Genomic DNA, 24,367 nt, shown 5'->3' with positions numbered 1-24,367 from the left:
CGTTCTCTTTCTCAATGGGAAGCCAGCCAATTTATGTAATCTCTCCTCATAATCCCACCATCATTCAGGGCGGCACAGTGGTTAGCACTGCTGCCTCACAGCACCAGGGGACTCGGGTTCGATTCCTGGCTTGGGTCACTGCCTGTGTGGAGTTTACACATTCTCCCAGTGTCTACGTGGGTTTCCTCCGGGTGCTCTGGTTTCCCCCCACAGTCCGAAAGACGTGCTGGTTAGGTGCATTGAGGGAGAATTTAGCGTGGTCAATGGACCCAAACAGGTGCCAGAGTGTGGCGACGAGGGAATTTTCACAATGACTTCATTGCAATGTTAATGTAAGCCTACCTGTGACACTAATAAATAAACAAACAAACTTTCATTTGGGTTGCCTCATCTGTATCCTTTCAATAACTACAATAACTTTTTTACACTGCAATGGCTGGCATTGATGGTATATTAAGTAGCCGAATTACCTTACTATTTCAGCTCAATATTGATCTTATACTACATCTGTTTTGATTTGCTTTACTCGCTGCCAACAAGAGTTATAGCGATTAACTGAAGTTAACAGATATCTCCAGATTTTATTTTTACAAATTCACGATATTCGTTCAATTGACACACATCTTTCCAAATTTATTTGAACCCCATTTAAGTACTTTGCATTTTTCAACAGTCAAGTTAATCTTCCTCTTGTTTTCCCAATTCTCAATTATATTAAATCCTGAAATCAGGAAAAAAGGCTTTATCCAATCACTAACTCAATAGTTGAAGGGCATAATTTTAAGATCAACAAAAGAACAAAAGACGAATTCAGATTTTAAAAGCCTGAAGATGTTACATTATGGAAGGCCTCATCAAAAAGAAGCAGTGGAAGCATCAGAATGAATAAAGACTTGAAACCGATAATTTCCAAAAAGGCATCGAGAACGGGGAGCATGACAAGTTGGCAGCTCTTTCAAAGTTACCAAGTATCAAAGCAGGAAAGCTCTGAAAATTGTCCTTTTCTCTGTAGGAAAATCTTGCACCAGTCAGCAAGTGATTACTGCACTGGCTGGCACACATTTATTATCTGAACACCCTGTCAATTCCTGACACACGGTTAGCATCCTGTATCAGTTGATCAGGCCAAAGAAATTACAACAATCAGTACCTCAATTTGAGAAAAGCACTCAAGTGCTTTCACATGGCAAGAACCAAATGGCAAGAATTCTACCCACTGCCTTTTCAAATTAAGTTATTATTGCAAACTTTATATACCTGAATAGGTCTGTAGAACTGCACTACTACACCATAGGTTCTTGTTCCAAAAACATCTGTGAACACGAGGAAATGATAGTGGTCCTCCTTTGGTTCAGTTTCTATTTGCAGTTCTCCTGTAAACAAGCAAACAGTATTGCACAGAGCAGTGCATTATTTTGTGGTGCTTTTTAATGCTACATTTTTTAATTGTACATGAACAGCAAAATTTTCACTGTACAATGATGTGGCATATATGCAAATAATGGGTTTATATTCCCCAAAATAACCGACTGAACACAAGGATATTTTAAAGCTTCACTTTATTAAAAACGGAACATAAAAATATGATTGAGTGAAATTATTGCTTGCAGTTATGGGCCCCCCCACCAGCTTGAGACCCCCCACTGCAGCAGTCCACGCTTGATCCTGGCGTGGGGAAGGGAGTGGATTCAATATTTAGGATAGATGGCTATCTTCATCCAAAGGCAGCACAAGTAGAAGGAACACCCTCCACCCACCAGGCCAGAGGACTCCGGCAGGTTTCCTCACATAGCATGACACCTTCCCACCGCTTAAGAGCTTCAACTGGTTTCTGTGATTAAAAAAGGTCTTATTGAGCCTTTCCACCCCAGACTTGGGTGGGCGAAAAGGGAGTAAGAAGAATCACTGAATCTCCAGCCCGCACCATCCTGTCCAAATAACAGGTCCCTGCCTTCAGAAGGATATTAAGATTTTGCCCATTATTCATCTTCAGTTTTCAAAGGCCACATGATATATTCATGGAGATCAAATTATGCCCCATGTTTTCCAACTGTCATTGAAAAATAACCCATTCAATCACAGAAACAATGGCAAGTTGGTTATTTTGAAAATGTTTCAGAATTAAATGCAAATTAAACATTGTGGCTACAGCCGAAGAATGATCAAGTGGAAGAAATATTAAAACCTGAAGGAAGAAAATTCTGTTCCAATAAATATTTTATTCATAAAATGTGTGAAGATACTTGACAGTACAATCCAAATGCCACAAGTCACAGTGCGATACAGAAAAAATAAATTTAATACAGTACATGGCACTTAAGATGCTCCACTGCACACTGTAGATTGCATCGACATTTACAGATGAAACCCTTTCTCATGCATATGACCCTAGGCGTTTTACACTGGTTCCAGTCCACCAGTGCACAATTGTGAGAAAGTCCTAAATTGTGATCTTCCCACATTGAGTGATTTCAATTCAATTTAATTTCACTTCATTGTCCATACAGAAATTCATTTTGGCTACAGAACACATTTGTTAACATATATATTTTATATATATATATATATAAATATATACACATATACATATATAAATGATAAGAATAAAAGAATGAAAATTACCCCATCATTGAGATTTAATTTAAAATATGTATTCAAAATTAAAATAATCAGCGAGTCCAAATCCAACTGCATCACTTCATCCATAGCCCTTCGAGGGCAATTAGGGACAGGCAGTAAATGTTGGCCTAGCCGACAATGCCCACATCCCAAGGATTAATTTTAAAAAATACTCCTGATGGAAGCTTTTACAGAGAAGGTACAAATAAGTTCAAGAAACAATTTGACTTGCATGTCCTGCCTTTTCACTGAATGGAGGAAACAGTAATACTGAGGCAAGCAGCAATCCTCATTGTTCACGATACTCTACTTTTGTCAAATTACTTCAACAGAAATTTCATCAAGAAGGATTTGATCATCAAATACCCTTCCTACCTGGTTCAATAACCTCTGTACCCTTAAAAAGTCTGCTTTCCCAAGACAGCAGTATCAGGAGAGATACAGAAGAGTTTCATGATTGTAAGATCTACTTAAAAGGATTTTAATTTTCAGAAATAATATAATACTATAATGGGGGGGGGGGGGGGGGGGGAGGAGAGAGAGAGAAAGAGAGAGAGAAAGAGGAGAGAGAGAGAGAAAAGCATGGTGGCACAGTGGTTAGCACTGCTACCTCATAGCGCCAGGGACCCAGGTTCAATTCCCTGCTTGGGCCACTGTCTGCGTGGGTTTCATCCTGATGCTCCGGTTTCCTCCCAGTCTGAAAGACTTGCTGATTAGGTGATTGAGCCGAACAGGCGCCGGAATATGGCGACTAGCGGAATTTCATAGTAACTTCATTGCAGTGTTAATGTAAGCCTTATTTGCAACTAGTAAATAAACTTTACTTTAGTGTACAGGCAGTCAGAACCTGTTTTCCCATAGGAACAATGTTATAAATGGGGATCAGTTCCTGAGCCGAGCAGCAATACCCTATTTTCACTGAATAGTGAAAAGGTTTTGAGATCTTACTTCAGCATAATTGCCCTACAGTAGTGTGCTTACAATGAGATAATAATGCCTGCACTTTCAAAGTCATTTCTATACTATTTCTGATAAATAATTTGTCCTTCCTGCAGTTGTGAAAGGTGGAACATAACAATTGATAAATACCAACAGTTCGCTAGCATGGTATCATAAAATCAGAATTGACAGTGTAAAGCTGAAACAATGTGTCGATTCATAAACGTTGTAAGTGCCATTTGTTGTAACTCAAATGTCGTTGAGGATTGCCTGTACATCCCTTGGCCACCACATCTGTACACTTTTCCCTCCAATTCAATTTATCGTCTACTTTTATACCTCGACACTTGTAATTGGTAACTATTTCAGTGTCCACATCATGAATCTTCATAGTAACAATATAACTGAATTTTTCTTGGTCTCCGACTAGTTCTTTCGTCTGGTTTTCGTTCAATTCAAGAGAACTGTTACCCCACCATTTTAAGGACTTCTCCATCGAGTTGCTGTAGTTTATTTTGCTATTCCTGATGAGATCCACAAGTACCATATCATCAGCATACTTCAGGACTGTCATACTGTACACTGGCAATCAATCATGTAGAGGATGAAAAGTAAAAGATGACAGTGCACAGCCAAGGAGATCCAATACTTGTTTTGCTACTTTTCTGCAGCCTCAACAGGTTGCAATGCATCATTTGAATACCTAGTCCTGGACATTGGAACTTTGCAGCCTGCAATGCTTGGTCACGGACAGATCCTTGCACTGGAGGACTAACATGTTTCAGGCAGACCAATGAGCATCTTTTACAAAGTTGATGCCTTCCAGCAACAGTTGATGTTTCTCTCTGCAGAGTTCCTAGGAGTAGCAAAGTCCTGTGTTAGAGAACTGTTTGGCATGAACCTTACCAAAAGAGTTCTTTGGAAACACATATTCCAAAAGAAGATGGGCAACAGTCTCTTCACCAGATGTGCATGAAGGGTCATACATGGAGGGCCTTTTTCAATCACCAGCCCATCTATAGCTGGGTGCTTAACTGTAAATTCTACAGGTAATTCTGCCAAATATCTTTAAAGGTCAGCTCAGGAAACATCCAACAGGAAACACCTATTTCTTTTTTCTGTAGTGTCTCAACCACTGCCTCACTGACTTGTGATTGAATGCGTTTTTCTGCACAAACATTTCTACAAAGATTAGGTGGTACACAGGTGGCACGGTGGTGCAGCGGTTAGCACTACTGCGTCACAGCGTCAGGGACCCGGGTTCAATTCCGGCCTCGGGTGACTGTCTGCGTGGAGTTTGCATGTTCTCCCCATGTCTGTGTGGGTTTCCTCTGGGTACGCTGGTTTCCTCTCACATTCCAAATATGTGTGGGTTATATTGATTGGACGTGATAAATTGCCCTTAGTGTCAAGGGAATTGGCAGTGTAAATACGTGGGGTTACGGGGATAGAGCCTTGGTGGAATTGTTATCGGTGCAGGCTCAATGGCCTAAACGGCCACCTTCTGCATAGCAGGGATTCTATGAATTAAATAGAGCACTTATGGCTCCAGCACCAGCACCAGGAAGAGATGGAATCTCAATATGTAGCAAGTCTTTGCATATCAAAAGTCCTTAGGATGACATTAGTTGACATTAGATATTTTATTGCCCTTTCATCCAGAAACATCCAAGACCCGCAAGGAACGACAAAAGGTCATGAATGTAGCCCAACCCATCACGCAAACCAGCCTCCCATCCACTGACTCCGTCTACACTTCCCGCTGCCTTGGCAAAGCAGCCAGCATAATTAAGGACCCCACGCACCGCGGACATTCTCTCTTCCACCTTCTTCCATCAGGAAAAAGATACAAAAGTCTGAGGTCACGTACCAACCGACTCAAGAACAGCTTCTTCCCTGCTGCTGTCAGATTTTTGAATGGACTTACCTTGCATTAAGTTGATCTTTCTCTACACCCTAGCCATGACTGTAACACTACATTCTGCATTCTCTTGTTTCCTTCTCTATGAATGGTGTGCTTTGTCTGTATAGCGCGCAAGAAACAACTGTATGTTAATATAAGTGACAATAATAAATCAAATCAAAATCAAAGATGTTCCTGGGTTATGTTCCTGGGTTATGGTCCATTTTTGATCTTCTTGTACATCATGGTGTCCCTAGGGCATGGTCCACTTTGGAACTTCAGACTTTGGAACTCAAGTGACTTTCGCAGCACAGGAATGTCCCTAGGGCATGGTCCACTTTGGAACTTCAGACTTTGGAACTCAAGTGACTTTCGCAGCACAGGAATGGATTGTGAGCCAATCCGGCCTTTACAGAGAGCAACACTGGTGACCAGATTTGCACATGATGACCCAGGTTCTTACCACTCCAAACCATATTTCAAACACTTTCAGAAAATTGACCAGATGGCGGAGGCAACAGTTGGTTCAAATGCCAAAGAACAAGGCCTTGCTTTTGCTTCACCTTACTCTGGATCTGAGCATTTCTTTCACGTTGAAATTATAACAAATGCTTACCAATCTGTAGTATGACAGTAAATCTAAGCAGAAAACTCCCTGTGATACCTTGACCTGCAAGCTCCCACTGCCTAGGATCATTGCCCTTGTTTTGCCCGACAATGGACTCAGATTTGATACAGCACATGGACAAAATGGAGAAGAGCTGACAGTCTTGCTGGACCTTTGATTTGATCAGAAAGCCTTCCAATTCCCACCCAGAAATTATAACTGTGCTACTGATGTCTGTGTCGAGTAATTGGATCAAATTTCACATTCTCTCCTCAGACCCCAATTTGGAAAGCATGTTTATAATGTACATATGTGAAATTCTATCAAAGGCCTTCTCCTAATCCAAGCTGATTAATCAGGCATAAAATCGCACCAAAACGCAAAATCCAAGCATGCCATGTACTTTGGCTGAATTCAGCCCGCACTGCAGAACAGTTAATACAACTGAAAACATGTCGCACATTTCGTATAAATGCTGGTTGGATGTGCAAAGGAGAAAATAAATGCTTTTCAAATATAAATAACATACCTGGGAAACATAACTGAGACAATCCTTGAAGATCTATATTATTTGGAACGCTAAATTCTTCAATCTGTGGCTCTTTGTGTTGTGTATTTGCATTGCTTGAGGCAGGAGCTGTCTGCTTGTATTCCTTTTTCTTTCGGAATGAGCGATGCCTTGGAGTTCTGGTAAATGTTTGAGCTACAGTTCCAGACTGACTGACCTCTTTGGTAACAAATGGAGGAACGTGAACTGACTGAATCTCTGGGCTAAAACAAGTATATGATCGAGCACCATCCTTTTGGACTGCCTAATAAAAAAAACAGACAAATCAATGCTGTATACAAGCATTAATCATAATAATTGATAGTGTATTATAAGAACTATGAAAATTGCTAATATTAAATCAAGTTGCATTTTCTGATATCTACAAAACAAAAAACTGCAGACTAAATTATACATTTTAATCAACTAGAGATGAATAGACTTTAACAAATATGACTGTAGCTCAATTTAAGGGTCTGCTGGTCTATACAATAAAGCACTAAACCTACCCCAAATTACTGCAACATAGGCTAGAAAAATCACTGTTTTATTCCCAATTTTGCATCCTGTTAATTGATATCTATAAAGTTTCCTCTTTCAGGAAGTGTACATTTGTAGATTTAACACAGATTTAACTGTGATACTTTGGAGAGTCAACAAGAACGAGAATTTGAAACACCTGGGAAAGACAATAGTTAGATAAGACAATCCAAACTAACATTTTTATTCTGAACATTGGAGTTTCAAAGTAGCAGACCTTAGCTTCGGCAGGAAAAGTCTCCAATTGAGCTTAACATCTGCAAATTTAGGTGGCATTGAACTCAATCCGTCAAATTGAGGAGGGAGGGAAGTTTCTCAAGCGGGACCTTCAAACGTTTCATGAATTAATGAAAGCCAGCATGAATTTGTTCAGGGAAAATTATGTTTAACTAATTTTATCTGAGTTTTTCAAAGTAGCAGCAAAGGGCTGATGAGGATAATTCAGTTGGTTTGCCTTGCATTTGACTCCCGAAAGACATGAGTGCCACAAAATGGATTTGTCAACAAAAGTCGAGCCCATGGAATAAAAAGGACAGTGTTGGCATGCACATGAAGCTAGTTGAGTGACAGAAGATTGAGTAGTGGTGTACAATTGTTTTTCTTTAGACTAGAGGAAGGTATACAGTGGGATTCCCCAGGGGATTAGAACCAGTGCTTTTATCGATCTATATTCATGACCTAGACTTGAATGCGTAGAGCACAATTTCAAAATTTGCATATTACGGAGAACTTGAGGTATGAGTGATAATGAAAGACTTGATGAAGACAGGCTGGTGGAATGGATGGACATGCAGTAGATTAAATCTAATACAGGGAGGTGTGTAATAATACATTTTGGTAGGAAAAGCAACATAAAATAAAAAATATAACTCTTAAGGAAGTGCAGAAATAGGGGGATCTGGGCATAGAGCCATCAAATCAATTACAAAAAAGCAGAAGATGGTTCAAAGGAAATAATTTAATTCAAGTGCGAAAATAATAGTAGCAGGAAACTCATTAGTCAGAGTGACAGACACTACACTTTGCTGTTATGACCAGGTGTAGGATAAGTAACGTTTACGAAAGACTGGAAATCTTAAATGGGAAGGTAGAGTGGCCAGTTTTTGTTGCCCACGGGGGAGCCAACAACATGGGAGAGAAATAGATAAACAGGAGGGGAAATTTAAAAAAAACAAAATTGCAATTGAAGGAATACTGACATGGAATACTGCTATGAGGAGAGATTGGGTAGACTGGGGTTGTTCTCCTTGGAAAGACGGAGAATGAGGGGAGATCTAATAGAGGTATACAAGATTATGAAGGGTATAGATAGGGTGAACAGTGAGAAGCTTTTTCCCAGGTCGGAGGTGACGATCACGAGGGGTCACGGGCTCAAGCTGAGAGGGGCGAAGTATAACTCAGACATCAGAGGGACGTTTTTTACACAGAGGGTGGTGGGGGCCTGGAATGCGCTGCCAAGTAGGGTGGTGGAGGCAGGCACGCTGACATCGTTTAAGACTTACCTGGATAGTCACATGAGCAGCCTGGGAATGGAGGGATACAAACGATTGGTCTAGTTGGAACAAGGAGCGGCACAGGCTTGGAGGGCCGAAGGGCCTGTTTCCTGTGCTGTACTGTTCTTAGTTCTTTATGTCAGAAGTGTCATACCAAAAAATAATTAAATAATGTCCATAAGCCTATTCTGTTGAATGTTAAAATTCCATTTCATGAATCCAAGAGCGTAGATTTCTCCCAGTAATCCAACCACCATGTCTTCTTTAACCAATAGCATGAGAAATAAATTAACTGTTGATTCATCTCACTGGTTTATGAGAACTTGAAGAGCAGAAGATGGCCCAACACATATTAACACAATAACAGTCACACACCTCACATTAATTTATTATCTGTGATATTCTTTCAGACTCTTTGGAGGATGGTAAAACCAAATATTGCTTTTAAAACATATTTAAAAATCTACCGAGGTATGGTGAAGTAATGAGACATGGAATTAACTGTGTATTAGATCTTGACCTTTCATCACAGCCATCCCAAATTGCCAATTTGCCCATCATACTGTAAGGAGGTAGCAAAGGCTTGGCATATCCACAAGGGGCCCCATGATCACCCCAATACTACTCACTGGTAATCTACAACTGTATAGTTGTAATATAGCTTTGGCTGGGAATAGAGTATGTACCCTTGATGCTGCATTAGTAAATCGCAGACACAAGAAACAGATTGTTTCATAACAAAAATAAACCTACCTGACATACTTCCTTCAGTTTTTCATTAGATGCTCCCACAACTACACATATTTCCAATATTGCATTAGGTAGGATATCAGCCATGTTTGCCTTTTCTTCGAACACTCTAGAGTTGTAGGTTTAAACAGGAGGGAAAGGTGTAATATTAAAAACTTGTTTGCCGTGTACTGAAGTTTAATCAACGTGTTTAATGATCGAACAGCACTGTGGGTGTACCTACAGAATAAGACGTCTCACAACACCAGGTTAAAGTCCAACAGGTTTATTTGGTAGCAAATACCATAAGCTTTCAGAGCACTGCTCCTTCGTCAGATGGAGTGGAAAGGACTGCAGCAGTTCGAGAAAGCTGTTCACCACCATCTTCTCAAGAGAAATTAAGATGGACAGTAAATGCTGGCCTAGCCTGCAATGCCAAAAAATACTGATGATTTAAACAGAGCACAAGTCCTGTTAACAATGTAAAATGCTAGATATTAACTTTGTTGCGCTTCCTAACAATTGTTAGTGACCCAGACCTTAGTTTATAGGGCACAATTTCCAAGTTTGCTTCCAAGCTTCATATCATCCGCAACGTGACTGTGCAGAGGATAGTGCCGAATTTAACGACATAGACAAGTTGGTGGAATGGACAGACAGGTGGCAGATGAAGTTCTATGCAGAGAAATGTGAAGTGATTCATTGTGGTCGGAAAACATGGAGAGACAATATAAAGATGTACAACTCTCAAGGATGCGCAGAAGCAGAGGGGCCTGGGTGTAAATGTCAATGAAGGTGGCAGGACAGGTTGAGAGAAGGTTAAGACGCATACAGTGTCCCAGGCTTCATTAACAGAACAGAACAGAACAGAACAACATAAATGCAAGAGCAAGTAGGTAATGTTGAACTTGTAATCGTACACAAATTCAGCCTCAACTGGAGTCTTGAGTCCAGTTCTGGGCATCGCACCTTGAGAAGGGTGTGAAGATATTGGAGGATGTAATAAAAAAATTATGGGAATGGTTCCAAGGAAGGTGAACTTCAGATGCATGGGTAGATTGAAGAAGTTGGGTCTGTTTTCCTGGAAGAGAAACCTGGGGGGAGATTTTATGCAAATATTCAAGATCATGAGGGTAGATAGGAAAAAACTCATGAGAAGAGCAAGAACGAGGCAGCACATATTTAAAGTAATTGGCAAAAAGCGACAAGCAAAATTTTTCCACACAGCCAGTGGTAAAGGTCTGGCATGCGCTGGAGGCACGTTCAGTCGAGGCATTCAAAAGGAAGTCAGACTATTATCTGAAAAGGGAGAATGTATAGGGAAATGTGAAGTGGGGTACAGGGAGAAAGGGAATAGCAGTCAATAAATTGCTCATTTGGTAGGGTGGTGCAGACACATTGGGCCGAATGGCCTCCCCTACAATGCATCAATTCTCTGACTGAATGAATTTTTTAAAAGTTTATTTATTAGTCACAAGTAAGGCTTACATTAACACCGCAATGAAGTTACTGTGAAATTCCCCTAGTCGCCACAGTCTGGCGCCTGTTCAGGTCAATTCACCTAACCAGCACGTCTTTCAGAATGTGGGAGGAAACCGGAGCCCCCGGAGGAAATGCACGCAGACACGGGGAGAACGTGCAAACTCCACACAAACAGTGGTCCAAGCTGAGAATCGACCCCGGGTCCCTGGCGTTGTGAAGCAGCAATGCTAACCACTGTGTTACCGTGCCGCCCTTGTGTCAGAGATTAAACAAAATGAAACTTCAGCAAAATACCACACAAGCCATGCAGTCATTTGTTATATTATTCCATGATATACAGTATAATAAAATGACTGAAAAGTATGCTCACTATTGCTTCAATCAAGTTTCAGATAGTTTTTTTTAGACTAAGAAATTACATGCTCATCACAAGAGCCAAAGGAGAATAAACACGAGCATTATTGTGGCACAGCAAATGGTAAGTGCCCAGCTACCCAAATCCCAGAAGGAAACTTGAAACATGCTGCCAGAATGGTTTGCAATTTGTATATTATTAGGAGGTATCTGAAGTCAATATAAGTCACCCACAGACGACTTGTGATGATTTTAAATATTAAATTAAAATATTTATTAAAATTAAAAAAGGAAACAGTTAAAGGCACAACAACGCCTTTGCACACTTAACTTCTACCAACATTTCCTACTAGATATTGGCTTCAATAAACCCAGAGCTAAAGCTTCTTTTTAAGGCAACATTCCTTATATATTATCTAGTCTATGAAATTTCCAACGACATCATCACACAATGCCCTGCCACTCGCCGGGAAATCTCAGACAGGCTATCCTCTCGGAGGGTGGCAACAAACTGGTATTCATGAGTCTAGCTTCAGCACACACTGTCTTGATTAAGGTCTCACAGCCACAATGCCTTCAATCTCACTTTGAATATGTTTTTTATCCACTAATCGTCCACTCTATTGTTTCTGTGGTCTCTTACAAATTCCTCTTCCAACCTCACATATAACTGGAAGTTTGGAAATGTATGTTTCTTTTGAAATCCATCAGTCAACTTTAACATAACTTCTCTTATCTGCCTCATGTAAATTTCTAGTCAAGTTGTTTCCCCCGGCCCCTGTTCAGTATCATTTGAATCATTATTCAGTATCATTTGCCTTCACATCTCCTTTATTGATGCTTTGGCTTTTGCAGTCCTCTGTCTTCAGTTTAATTAAACTAGTCATAACCATACTCACACACAAGCTTGTTTCCCAGTATATGACAATGAGATTGCAAAAATATTACAAACTGTCATTTTCCTCAACATGCATGTTTAAAATCCAGACTGTTAAATCCTACACATTAACCCCAAAATTGATAGAATCCTGGAAACATACTTTCCTTTTGTGTCATAAGAAGTGCCAGAGATAGACTGGAAAAAAGAGTCACATAAAATGTTATACAAGATGTTGGCAAGGATAATGTTGATGCTATGCTCCCTGCCAATTCAAACACCTCTCTACTTCCTTCAGATCACAGATGTTATTTCCCTCTTCCACAGATTCGTAACAGTTTCATTGAGACTAAAAAATCATAATATGTTTAAGCAGAGTCAACCTGGATTTATGACAAGGAAATAATGTTTAACAAAGCTGTTAAGAGTACTATTTAGGATGTAACTAGGAAGATGGAGGAGGGGGAAATCAACGGTGCAGTCTATTTGGATTTTCAAAAAAAGTGTGACACAAGGTTATTACTCAAAATTAGGACTCATAGGGTTGAGGATAATTTATAAGAATGGATTGAGGATTAGTTAGTGGACTGAAAACAGAATAGGAAAAAACAGTCAATTCAAGTTGGCCGGCTGGAACTGGTTGCATATCACAAGGTTCATTGCTTAGGCCTCAGCTATTCACAATCCAAATCAATGACTTAGATGAAGAGACGACCCAAGTTTGCTGATGATACTAAGTTATTATGGAAAATAAAAGTTTAAAGTTCATTTGTGTCAACAGGTAGGCTTACATTGACACTGCAATGAAGTGACTGTAAAAATCCTCGAGCAGTGTAATAAAACAAGCAGTAAGGAGGGCACCAAGAGGTTACAGAGGACTCATTTAATTGAGTGGGCAAGGACATGACAGATTGAATACAACACAGCAACGTGAAGTTATCCACTGCTAGAAAAAACAAAAGCGTAGTTTTTTCTGAATGCAAAGAAAATGTGAAATGTTTGCATTCAGTGGCCTTTGGATTTCCTTGTACATGAATCACAGAAAATTAATATGCAGAACATTAAGCAATTAGAAAAGCAAATGGTATGTTCTTTTTGTTGCAAAGGGACTGAAATATAAGCGTAAATAACTCTTACTACAATTGCACAGGGCACTGCTGAGACCACACCTACAGTACCGTATCCATTTTTAGTCTCCTTCCCCAAGGATGGACATACTTGCTTTAGAGCGAGTGCAACAAACATCCCTAGACTGGTTTCTGGAATTAAGGAATTGTCCTGCGAGGACAGATTTTGCTGTCTAGGTTTATATCCCTCAGAGTTGAGAAAAATGAGAGATGATCTATTGAAACATAAAATTCTTAAAGAGCTTGACAGATGATTATGATTCCCCTCTTTGGTGAATCTATAACACAGTTTCACAATAAGAGGTCAGCCATTTAGAACAGAGATGAAGAGAAATTTCTTCACTCAAAAGGTTGTGAATCTTTGGCATTCTCTACCCCAGAGAGTGATGGATGGTGTCAGAATACATTCAAAATAAGAGGCCAAGAGAGTCTTTGGTGTTAAGTAAATTAAGAGATATGGGGATGGTGAGAGAATTTGGGGTTGAGGTAAAAGATTAGCCACAATCTTGCTGAATGATAAAGGCGGCTCACAAGGCCTACTCCTGTGTCTTCTGTTCTTGTGTTCTGATGGAGGTATTTGCTCCAATTTATTTCTTACAGCATGTCATGGCAGTAACTACTGCCAGATGTCACTGATTTATTCCGAGATCAAACTTTGCCACAAGGAGGAATTCATGAATATATCAAATCACATTGCTCAATCCGGAATTTCTATCCAAGGCATGAAGCAGAAAAAGATCTTGGAGCTGCTCAACATCTTCAAGTGGGAACTGCATTTTTAATGCTTATTAAATAATGGGACTGCTTTATATGTACAACAGCAGCTGTAAATTGATTAGGAAATGATTTTACATTCCACCAATGTGCCTTCAAAGGAGAAGGGGTGCTGCACATTCAAGATTAGACAACAACATATCAAATTCTCATACATAGAACATAGAACATTACAGCGCAGTACAGGCCCTTCGGCCCTCGATGTTGCGCCGACCAGTGAAACCAATCTAAAGCCCATCTAACCTACACTATTCCAATATCATCCATATGTTTATCCAATGACCATTTAAATGCCCTTAATGATGGCGAGTCCACTACTGCTGCAGGCAGGGCATTCCACGCCCTTACTACTCTCTGAGTGAAGAACCTACCTCTGACATCTGTCCTATATCTATCACCCCTCATTTGAAAGCTATGTCCCCTCGTGCTAGCTATCACCATCCAAGGAAAAAGGCTCTCACTATCCACTCTATCTAATCCTCTGATCATCTTGTATGCCTCTATTAAGACACCTCTTAACCCTCTTCTCTCTAACGAAAACAACCTCAGGTCCCTCAGCCCTTCCTCATAAGACCTTCCCACCATACCAGGCAACATCCTAGTAAATCTCCTCTGCCCCCTTTCCAATGCATCCACATCCTTCCTATAATGCGATGGCCAGAACTGTACGCAATACTCCAAGTGCGGCTGCACCAGTTTTGTACAGCTGCAACATGACCTCATGGCTCCGAAACTCAATCCCTCTACCAATAAAAGCTAACACTCTGTACGCCTTCTTAACAACCCTATCAACCTGGGTGCCAACTTTCAGGGATCTATGCACATGGACACCGAGATCTCTCTGTTCATCCACACTACCAAGTATCTTACCATTAGCCCAGTACTCTGTAATCCTGTTACTCCTTCCAAAGTGAATCACCTCACACTTTTCCGCATTGAACTCCATTTGCCACCTCTCAGCCCAGCACTGCAGCTTATCTATGTCCCTCTGTAACCTGCAACAACCTTCCGCACTGTCCACAACTCCACCGACTTTAGTGTCATCCGCAAATTTACTAACCCATCCTTCTACGCCCTCATCCAGGTCATTTATAAAAATGGCAAACAGCAGTGGCCCCAAAACAGATCCTTGCGGTACACCACTAGTAACTGAACTCCAGGATGAACATTTCCCATCAACCACCACCCTCTGTCTTCTTACAGCTAGCCATTTCCTGATCCAAACCACTAAATCACCCTCAATCCCATGCCTTCGTATCTTCTGCAATAGCTTACCGTGGGGAACCTTATCAAACGCTTTACTGAAATCCATATACACCACATCAACCGCTTTACCCTCATCCACCTCTTTGGTCACCTTCTCAAAGAACTCAATAAGGTTTGTGAGGCACGACCTACCCTTCACAAAACTGTGTTGACTATCCCTAATCAAATTATTCCTTTCTAGATGATTATAAATCCTATCTCTTATAATCCTTTCCAAAACTTTGCCCACAACAGAAGGATGGCTCACTGGTCTATAATTACCAGGGTTGTCTCTACTCCCCTTCTTGAACAAGGGGACAACATTTGCTATCCTCCAGTCTTCTGGCACTATTCCTGTAGACAATGACGACATAAAGATCAAAGCCAAGGACTCTGCAATCTCCTCCCTCGCCTCCCAGAGAATCCTGGGATAAATCCCATGCGGCCCAGGGGACTTATCTATTTTCACACTTTCCAGAATTGCTAACACCTCCCCCTTATTAACCTCAATCCCGTCTACTCCAATAGCCTGTATCTCAGTATTCTCCTCGACAACATTGTCTTTTTCCTGCGTGAATACTGACGAAAAATATTCATTTAGCGCCTCTCCTATCTCTTCAGGCTCCACGCACAAGTTCCCACTACTGTCCTTGACTGGCCCTAATCTTACCCTAGTCATTCTTTTATTCCTGACATACCTATAGAAGGCTTTAGGGTTTTCCTTGATCCTACCTGCCAAAGACTTCTCATGTCCCCTCCTGGCTCTTCTTAACTCTTTAGGTCCTTCCTGGCGAACTTGTAACTCTCAAGTGCCCCAACTGAGCCGTCATGTCTCATCTTTACATAAGTCTCCTTCTTCCTCTTCACAAGAGATTCAACTTCTTTAGTAAGAAGCCATTTCAGCCCTTTTTCCCAGGGCTGAAATGGCTGCTACGAGAGGACACAGGTTTAAGGTGCTGGGGAGTAGGTACAGAGGAGATGTCAGGGGTAAGTTTTTCACTCAGAGGGTAGTGGGTGAGTGGAATCGGCTGCCGTCAGTGGTGGTGGAGGCAAACTCGATAGAGTCTTTTAAGAGACTTCTGGATGAGTACATGGGACTGAATAGGATTGAGGGTTATAGGTAAGCCTATATATAAGCCTAGGTAGGTAGGGACGTGACCAGCGCAACTTGTGGGCCAAAGGGCCTGTTTGTGCTGTATTTTTTCTATGTTCTATGTTCTAAACCACGGTTCCCTCACTCGACCACTTCCTCCCTGCCTGACAGGTACATACTTATCAAGGACACCCAGTAGCTGTTAGAAATATAGAAACATAGAAAAACTACAGCACAAAACAGGCCCTTGGGCCCCACAAGTTGTGCCGAAAATATATAACCCTTCATCCTATTAAGTCCCATGTACTCATCCAGGAGTCTCTTAAAAGTCCCTATTGAGTTTGCCTCCACCACCACTGACGGCAGCCGATTCTACTCGCCCACCACCCTCTGTGTGAAAAACTTCCCCCTAACATTTCTCCTGTACTACACCCCAGCACCTTAAACCTGTGTCCTCTCGAAGCAGCTATTTCCACCCTGGGAAAAAGCCTCTGAGAATCCACTTGATCTATGTCTCTCAACGTCTTATATGCCTCTATTAGGTCTCCTCTCATCATACGTCTCTCCAAGGAGAAAAGACCGAGCTCCCTCAGCCTATCCTCATAAGGCATGCCACTCAATCCAGGCAACATCCTTGTAAATCTCCTCTGCACCCTTTCAATCTTTTCCACATCCTTCTTGTAATGAGGCGACCAGAACTTATATAGCTGCATCATTATCCCCGGACTGCTAAACTCAATCCCTTGATTGATAAAGGCCAGCACACCATACGCCTTCTTAACCACCTCCTCCACCTGCGGGGCCGATTTTAGAGACCTATGGACCCGGACCCCAAGGTCTTTCCCTTTATATTGTACTCCTTCATCCCATTTGACCTGCCAAAATGGACCACGACGCATTTATCTGGGTTGAAGTCCATCTGCCACTTCTCCGCCCAGTCTTGCATCCTATCTATGTCCCTCTGTAACTTCTGACATCCCTCCAGACTATCCACAACCCCACCAACCTTCGTGTCGTCGGCAAACTTACCAACCCATCCCTCCACTTCCTCATCCAGGTCATTTATGAAAATGACAAACAGCAAGGGTCCCAGAACAGATCCCTGGGGCACACCACTGGTGACTGACCTCCATTTAGAAAAAGACCCATCTATACCCACTCTCTGCCTCCTTTGGGCAAGCCAGTTCTGGATCCACCAGGCAGCAGCCCCTTGGATCCCATGCCCTCTCACTTTTTCTAGAAGCCTTGCATGGGGGACCTTATCGAACGCCTTGCTAAAATCCATATAAACCACATCTACCGCTTTCCCTTCGTCAATGTGTTTAGTCACATTTTCAAAGAACTCCACCAGGCTCGTAAGGCATGATCTGCTTTTGACAAAGCCATGTTGAGTATTCTTGAGCATACTAAACCTCTCTAAATGCTCATAAATCTTGTCCCTCAGGATCTTCTCCATCAGCTTACCAACCACTGAGGTTAGACTCACCGGTCGGTAATTTCTTGGGCTATCCCTATTCCCCTTCTTGAAAATAGGAACCACATCCGCAATCCTCCGGCACCTCTCCCGTCTCCATCGACGACTCAAAGATCATCGCCAGAGGCTCTGTAATCTCTTCCCTCGCCTCCCACAGTAACCTGTGGTACATCCCATCCGGACCCGGCGACTTATCTATCTTGATGCCATTCAAAGATTCCAGCACAACCTCTTTCTTAAAGTCCACATACTCAATCCTTTCAGTCCACCGCACGCCCGCAGTACATCCACCCAGGTCCTTCTCTGTGAAAACCGAGGCAAAATACTCATTAAGCACTTCTGCCATTTCTACTGGTTCTGTACAGACTTTCCCGCCTTCACCTTTTATAGGCCCTATTCCTTCACGTCTCATCCTTTTACTCTTCACATATTTATAGAAGGCCTTAGGGTTTTCCTTAATCCTACCTGCCAAGGCCTTCTCGTGACCCCCTCTGGCTCTCCTAATTTCCTTCTTTAGTCCCTTCCTACAAGCCGTATACTCATTTAGATCCCTATCTTCGCCAAGCTCTCTCAACCTTTTGTATGCTTTCCTTTTCTTCTCGACTAGGTCCCACACAGCTTTCGTGCACCACGGTTCCTTTAACCTACCAACACCTCCCTGTCTGCTCGGAACGTTGTCCTGAAGAACTCTAAACAGACATTCCTTGAAAAACTGCCACCTCTCTTCAGTACATATTCCTTGAATAAGCTCCACATTTCAATTGTGCCCATCCCCTGCAGTTTCCTTCCCCAACCTATGCATCCTAAATCTCGCCTAATCGCATCATAATTTCCTTTCCCCCAGCTTTAACTCTTGCCCTTCGGTATATACCTATTCCTTTCCATCGCTAAAGTAAACGTAACTGAACTGCGGTCACTATCACCAAAGTGCTCCCCTACCTCCAAATCTAACACCTGGTCTGGTTCATTACCCAGTAGCAAATCCAACGTGGCCTCGCCTCTTGTTGGCCTATCTACATACTGTGTCAGAAAACCCTCCTGCACACATTGGACAAAAACTGACCCATCTAAAGTACTCGAACTATAGCTTTTCCAGTCAGTATTTGCAAAGTTAAAGTCCCCCATAACAACTACCCTGTTACTTTCACTCCTATCCAGAATCATCTTTGCAATCCTTTCCTCTACATCTCTGGAACTTTTCGGAGGCCTATAGAAAACTCCCAACAGGGTGACCTCTCCTTTCCTGTTTCTAACCTCAGCCCATACTACCTCAGTAGACGAGTCCTCATCAAACGTCCTTTCTGCCACCGTAATACTGTCCTTGACTAACAATGCCACACCTCCACCTCTTTTACCACCTTCCCTGCTCTTACTGAAACATCTAAACCCCGGAACCTGCAACAACCATTCCTGTCCCTGCTCTATCCATGTCTCCAAGATGGCCACAACATCGAAGTCCCAGGTACCAACCCATGCTGCAAATTCACCCATCTTATTCCAGATGCTCCTGGCATTGAAGTATACACACTTCAAACCACCTTCCTGCCTGCCGGTACACTCCTGCAACGCTGAAACCTTATCCATGACCTCACTACTCTCAACCTCCTGTACACTGGATCTACAATTCAGGTTCCCATCCCCCTGCTGAATTAGTTTAAACCCTCCCGAAGAGCATTAGCAAATTTTCCCCCCAGGATATTGGTACCCCTCTGGTTCAGGTGTAGACCATCCCGTTTGTAGAGGTCCCACCTACCCCAGAATGAGCCCTAATTTGCACATAATTGAAAAAATAATTACTGATCACGAACTGCTCAGAAGCGTTTGTGCAAAGTCACCGTAAAGGACAAGCTTTATAAAACTGCACATCAGATAACATTAGTATGCCTATCAACAACATAAAATGTGAAGCAAATTGAATATGTTGAGTATTTAATATATTTATCTCAGATGTAGTTTTTGGATTTTTGATTTTTTGTTTTCATCAAATTGGGTGCTTCAATTTTATGAAAAACAAAAAACGGGGCACATTTGAGTGAAGCTGACAAGCCAATTTTATAGTTTCCTAAGTAAGTATTTAAATACTGCCAGTGAGAATCATTAAACAGAGATGGAAACTGAAACAAAATTGTTGCACAACTTTTAATTTGCTAATCATAGAACAAAATGAAGAAGTAGACATATATACACATCCGCATAAAGGCAAAGGGCTGAAGTGTTCCATTTTTGGAGAATGAAATGGGTCTACTCAGAACAGTTCACATAACAGACTACTATGTAAAGTTAAACCGCATGGGATTGGAGATAATATCTTGAGATGGATAGAAAGCTGGTTAGCATAAATGGGTCTTTTTCTAATTGGCAGTCAGTACTAGTGAGATTCCACAGGGATCTGTGCTAGGACCCAACTGTTCACATTATATATCAATGATTTGGAAGAGGGAACTGAGTGTATTATCTCCAGATGATACAAAATTGGGTGGGAGGGTGAGCTGCGAGGAGGATGCAGAGATGCTTCAGTGTGATTTGGACAGGCTGAGTGTGTGGGCAGATGGAGTATAATGTGGATAAATGTGAGGTTATCCACTTTGGTAGCAATAATAGGAAGACAGATTATTACTTGAATGGTTGTAAATTGAGAGAGGTGGACATTCAACAAGACCTTGGAGTCCTCATGCATCAGTCACTGAAACTAAGTGCGCAGGTGCAGCAGACAATAAAGGCAGCAAATGGTATGTTGACCTTCATAGCAAGAGGACTTGAGTATAGGAATAGGGATGTTTTGCTGCAATTGTATAGGGTGTTGGTGAGGCCACACCTAGAGGATTGTGTGCAGTTTCAGTGTCCTTGCTATAGTGGGAGACAGGATAGATTCAGAAAGAATGTTCCCAATGGTGGGAGAGTCCAGAACTAGGGGTCATAGTTTAAGGATAAGAGGTCAACCTTTTAGAACTGAGGTGAGGGGAAATTCTTTCACAGTAAGAAGTCTCACAACACCAGGTTAAATACTGTCATGTCAGTTACCTGGTGTTGTGAGACTTCTTGCTGTGTTTCCCCTCGTCCAACGCTGGCATCTCCACATCATGAAATTCTTTCACCCAGAGGGTGGTGAATGTGTGGAATTCACTACCACAGAATGTAGTTGAAACCAAATCGTTGTCCGATTTCAAGAAGAAATTAGATATAACTCTTGGGGCTAAAGAGTTTAAGGGATATGAGGAGGAAGGGGGAGATCAGGATATTGAATTTGATGATCAGCCATGATCATAATGAATGGTGGAGCAGGCTCAAAGGACCGAATGGCCTTCTTTTGCTTCTAGTTTCTATGTTTCTGAGAAACGGAAGATCAAACAGTGGACCAGCAATCAAAAACATTTAAATACACCATGAATGCAATGCACATTGAGCAAAGAGAATGCACTAAAGGCTTGGGTAAGCAAAGAAGTTGGTCGTTCAACTACCCTTTTCTCCTCTGCACAGAAAGAAAGTATTTCAAAAAGGTCAGTTAAAGCAGAAATGGAAATATCAGTTACAGATGTAATCACACCATGCTGTAGAGCCATACAAACTAGTCCTACAGTCAATCACTACTTTTATGTGTTGAATTTTCTGAACTTAGCCATGACAATTAGCATAAAGCATACACACAAAGTTCTAATTGGTAGAAGACAATGCCTGGCTCTTTTGTTTGCGCCTTCCTCTCAGGTGGGGTGGGGTGGGGGGGGACACGACTATCATTTTCTAATTTGAATTAATATGTTCTTAAGCATTTTGTGCCACAATTGATAAAAGCCATTTTAATAAAAAAACTACTGGAAACCAGCCAGATTAGTTAAGTAGACAGCCTTAATTGAGAGACAATTGAAGTAAGTATGTAATTTATTAATAGATCTATTAGAAAGGCTGGAAATGTAATTTAGAACACAAAGGTTTATAATATTTGTTTCCTGTTTTCAGGATATTATGGAGATATTTTATCTCATTGTAAGGTTTCACCAGGGCTCACAATGAGATAATATGCTATTGATAAAGAGTTAAGGAAAGGGGATACAACATCAAAAGGAACTTGGGATAATTTATATTGAACTACATCCAACAGATTAATTTGGGATTGATATTCATTCAAGAGAAAGGAAAGTGTAGATGAGACTAATTAAATTAAAAGTTTTATCTTGGAGATATTTGTGCCCTTCCCTAGGAACTTTTTTTTGAAAAGGGAACGGCACAGAGAAATGAGCAAAGACTTCAAGATCTTTTGATCAGATCACCTGAAAGTCAAGAATGTGCTGGCAACTAGTACTGACACTGCAGATGTTGTGTGTGAAGTAACCAACAGGATATGCAGAAATCAATTCAAAAACAGGCTGGTTCAAAGGTCAGGAGTCAAATGTATTGAAAAACAGGTGTCAGTCATGTTCAACAACTTGGCAAACAGCATGAAATGGTCACTGTGGTCAGTAGAGCAACACAACATTCCTAAATCATCGAAGTACTGACATACTCCGTAGAGAAACTGATCTTAAAACAATCAGAATGGTATTATACACTATGATACTTGTTAAAGCAGTCCAAGTAAAATGAATTTCGGATTGTGACAAATGAAGGTTAAGAAGTAATGACACTTAGTAAGATTGTCCACAAATGGGATACAGTTTTCAAAAAAGAGCTGGAGCAGCTTTTAAGTTGGTTTCATTGAATTTGTTGGTAAAGCCATGAATATTTGTATGTAAATAACTTCGAATTAGCAATACGTTTGTATGGAATTTTATTGATTGAGATAATCTACAGGTGGGGACAATCACTGCAGGTAGATGGAGACCAAAGTCACATTTCAGCCACAAAATCTTCACTTAAATGCAAAAATTACTTGGAATCATATACAAACTTTACATCAACTACCATCCATAGTCTTCTGGAGTGGTGGAGAAAGGGAACAGAACTTTAAAAGCAAAATTAAAAGGTTGGAGACAGATTACCCCACTCAATGAGTTTTTTTAGAGAAAGGGTAAGAAAGAGGCAAGAGTGGACATTCGACCACTGAAAAATGACGCAGGAGTAGTAGTAATGGGGAACAAAGAAATGGTGGAGGAACTGAATAGGTACTTTGCGTCAGCCTTCACGGTGGAAGACACCAGTATCATACCAAAATTTTAAGAGAGTCAGGGGGCAGAAGTGAGTATGGTGGCCATCACTTAGGAGAAGGTGCTCGGGAAGCTGAAAGGCCTGAAGGTAGATAAATCACCTTGACCAGACAGACTACATTCCAGAGTTCTGAAGGAGATAGCTTGATTTGATATGATTTATTGTCACATGTATTAACATACAGTGAAAAGAATTATTTCTTGTGCTCTATACAGACAAAACATACCATTCATAGAGAAGAAAACGAGAGAGTGCAGAATGTAGTGTTACAGTAGAATGAAGTTTTAGAAGCATAGAACGAGAGTAAAAGATAGAATTAGAAAGTATGCTGGGCACAGCTTGCAGGAAGTCACCTTGCTCCGGCGCCATCTTGGGGGAAAAAAAAGCTGAAGAGATAATGGAGGCATTAGTGGTGATCTTTCAGGAATCACTGGAGTCAGGGAGGATCCCAGAGGACTGGAAAATCACTAATGTAACACCCCTGTTTAAGAAGGGAGGGAGGCAAAAGACAGGAAATTACAGGCCAGTTAATCTGACCTCAGTCGTTGGTGAGATTTTAGAGTCCATTGTTGAAGGATGAGATTTCGGAATACTTGGAAGTGCATGGTAAAATAGAGCGAAGTCAGCCTGGTTTCATCAAGAGGAGGTCATGCCTGACAAATCTGTTAGAATTCTTTGAGGAGGTAACGAGCAGGTTAGACAAAGGAGAGCCAGTAGATGTTATCTACTTGGATTTCCAGAAGGCCTTGGACAACGTGTCACACAGGAGGCTGTTGAGTAGATAAGAGCCCATGGTGTTAGAGGCAAGGTACTAGCACGGATAGAAGATTGACTGACTGGCAGAGAATGGGGATAAAAGGGTCCTTTGCAATTTGGCAGCCTGTGACTAGAGGAGTTCTACAGAGGTCAGTGTTGGGACCACAACTTTTCACTTTATACACCAATGATCTAGATGAAGGAACTGAGGGCATTGTGGCTAAGTTTGCAGATGATACAAAGATAGGTGGAGGGACAGGTAGTATTGGGGAGGTGGGGAGGCTGCAGAAAGACTTGGAAAGGTTAGGAGAGTGTGCAAAGAAGTGGCAGTTGGAATACAACATGGAAAGAAGTGAGAAGTTATGCATTTCAGTAGGGAGAAGGGGCGTAGACTATTTTCTAAATGGGGAGACAATTCAGAAATCAGAAGCGCAAAGGGACTTGGGGGTCCAAGTTCAGGATTCTGTTAAGGTTAACTTGTAGGTTGTCTTGGTAGTTAGGAAGGCAAATGCAATGTTAGCATTCATTTTGAGAGGACTAGAATATAAAAGCTCTGGTCAGACCACATTTGGAATATTGTGAGTAATTTTGGGCTCTGTATCTAAGGAAGAATGAGCTGGTCCTGGAGAGGGTCCAGAGGAGGTTCACACAGGAATGAAAAGTTTGACA

General features: G+C 41.4%; 1 protein-coding gene across 2 annotated transcripts in view; it reads right to left on the bottom strand.

Moving 5' to 3' along the window:
• The window catches only part of dennd3a (DENN/MADD domain containing 3a), a 141,911-nt gene that overhangs the window by 88,474 nt on the left and 29,070 nt on the right, over positions 1-24,367 (bottom strand). For both annotated transcript variants that reach the window (XM_078215749.1, XM_078215750.1), the window contains exons 2-4: positions 9,402-9,507; positions 6,598-6,880; positions 1,258-1,373 (exon numbers count right to left, since the gene is read on the bottom strand). In XM_078215749.1, coding sequence (XP_078071875.1) covers positions 1,258-1,373; positions 6,598-6,880; positions 9,402-9,485 — 483 coding nt within the window. In that variant the 5' untranslated portion in view covers positions 9,486-9,507. The remainder of the gene's footprint in view (positions 1-1,257; positions 1,374-6,597; positions 6,881-9,401; positions 9,508-24,367) is intronic.

The sequence above is a fragment of the Mustelus asterias genome, chromosome 7 (genome assembly GCF_964213995.1).
Source record: "Mustelus asterias chromosome 7, sMusAst1.hap1.1, whole genome shotgun sequence".
NCBI lineage: Eukaryota > Metazoa > Chordata > Chondrichthyes > Carcharhiniformes > Triakidae > Mustelus > Mustelus asterias.
The sequence above is the reverse complement of the archived record's forward strand: the minus strand, read 5'-3'. Positions and strand labels throughout refer to the sequence as shown.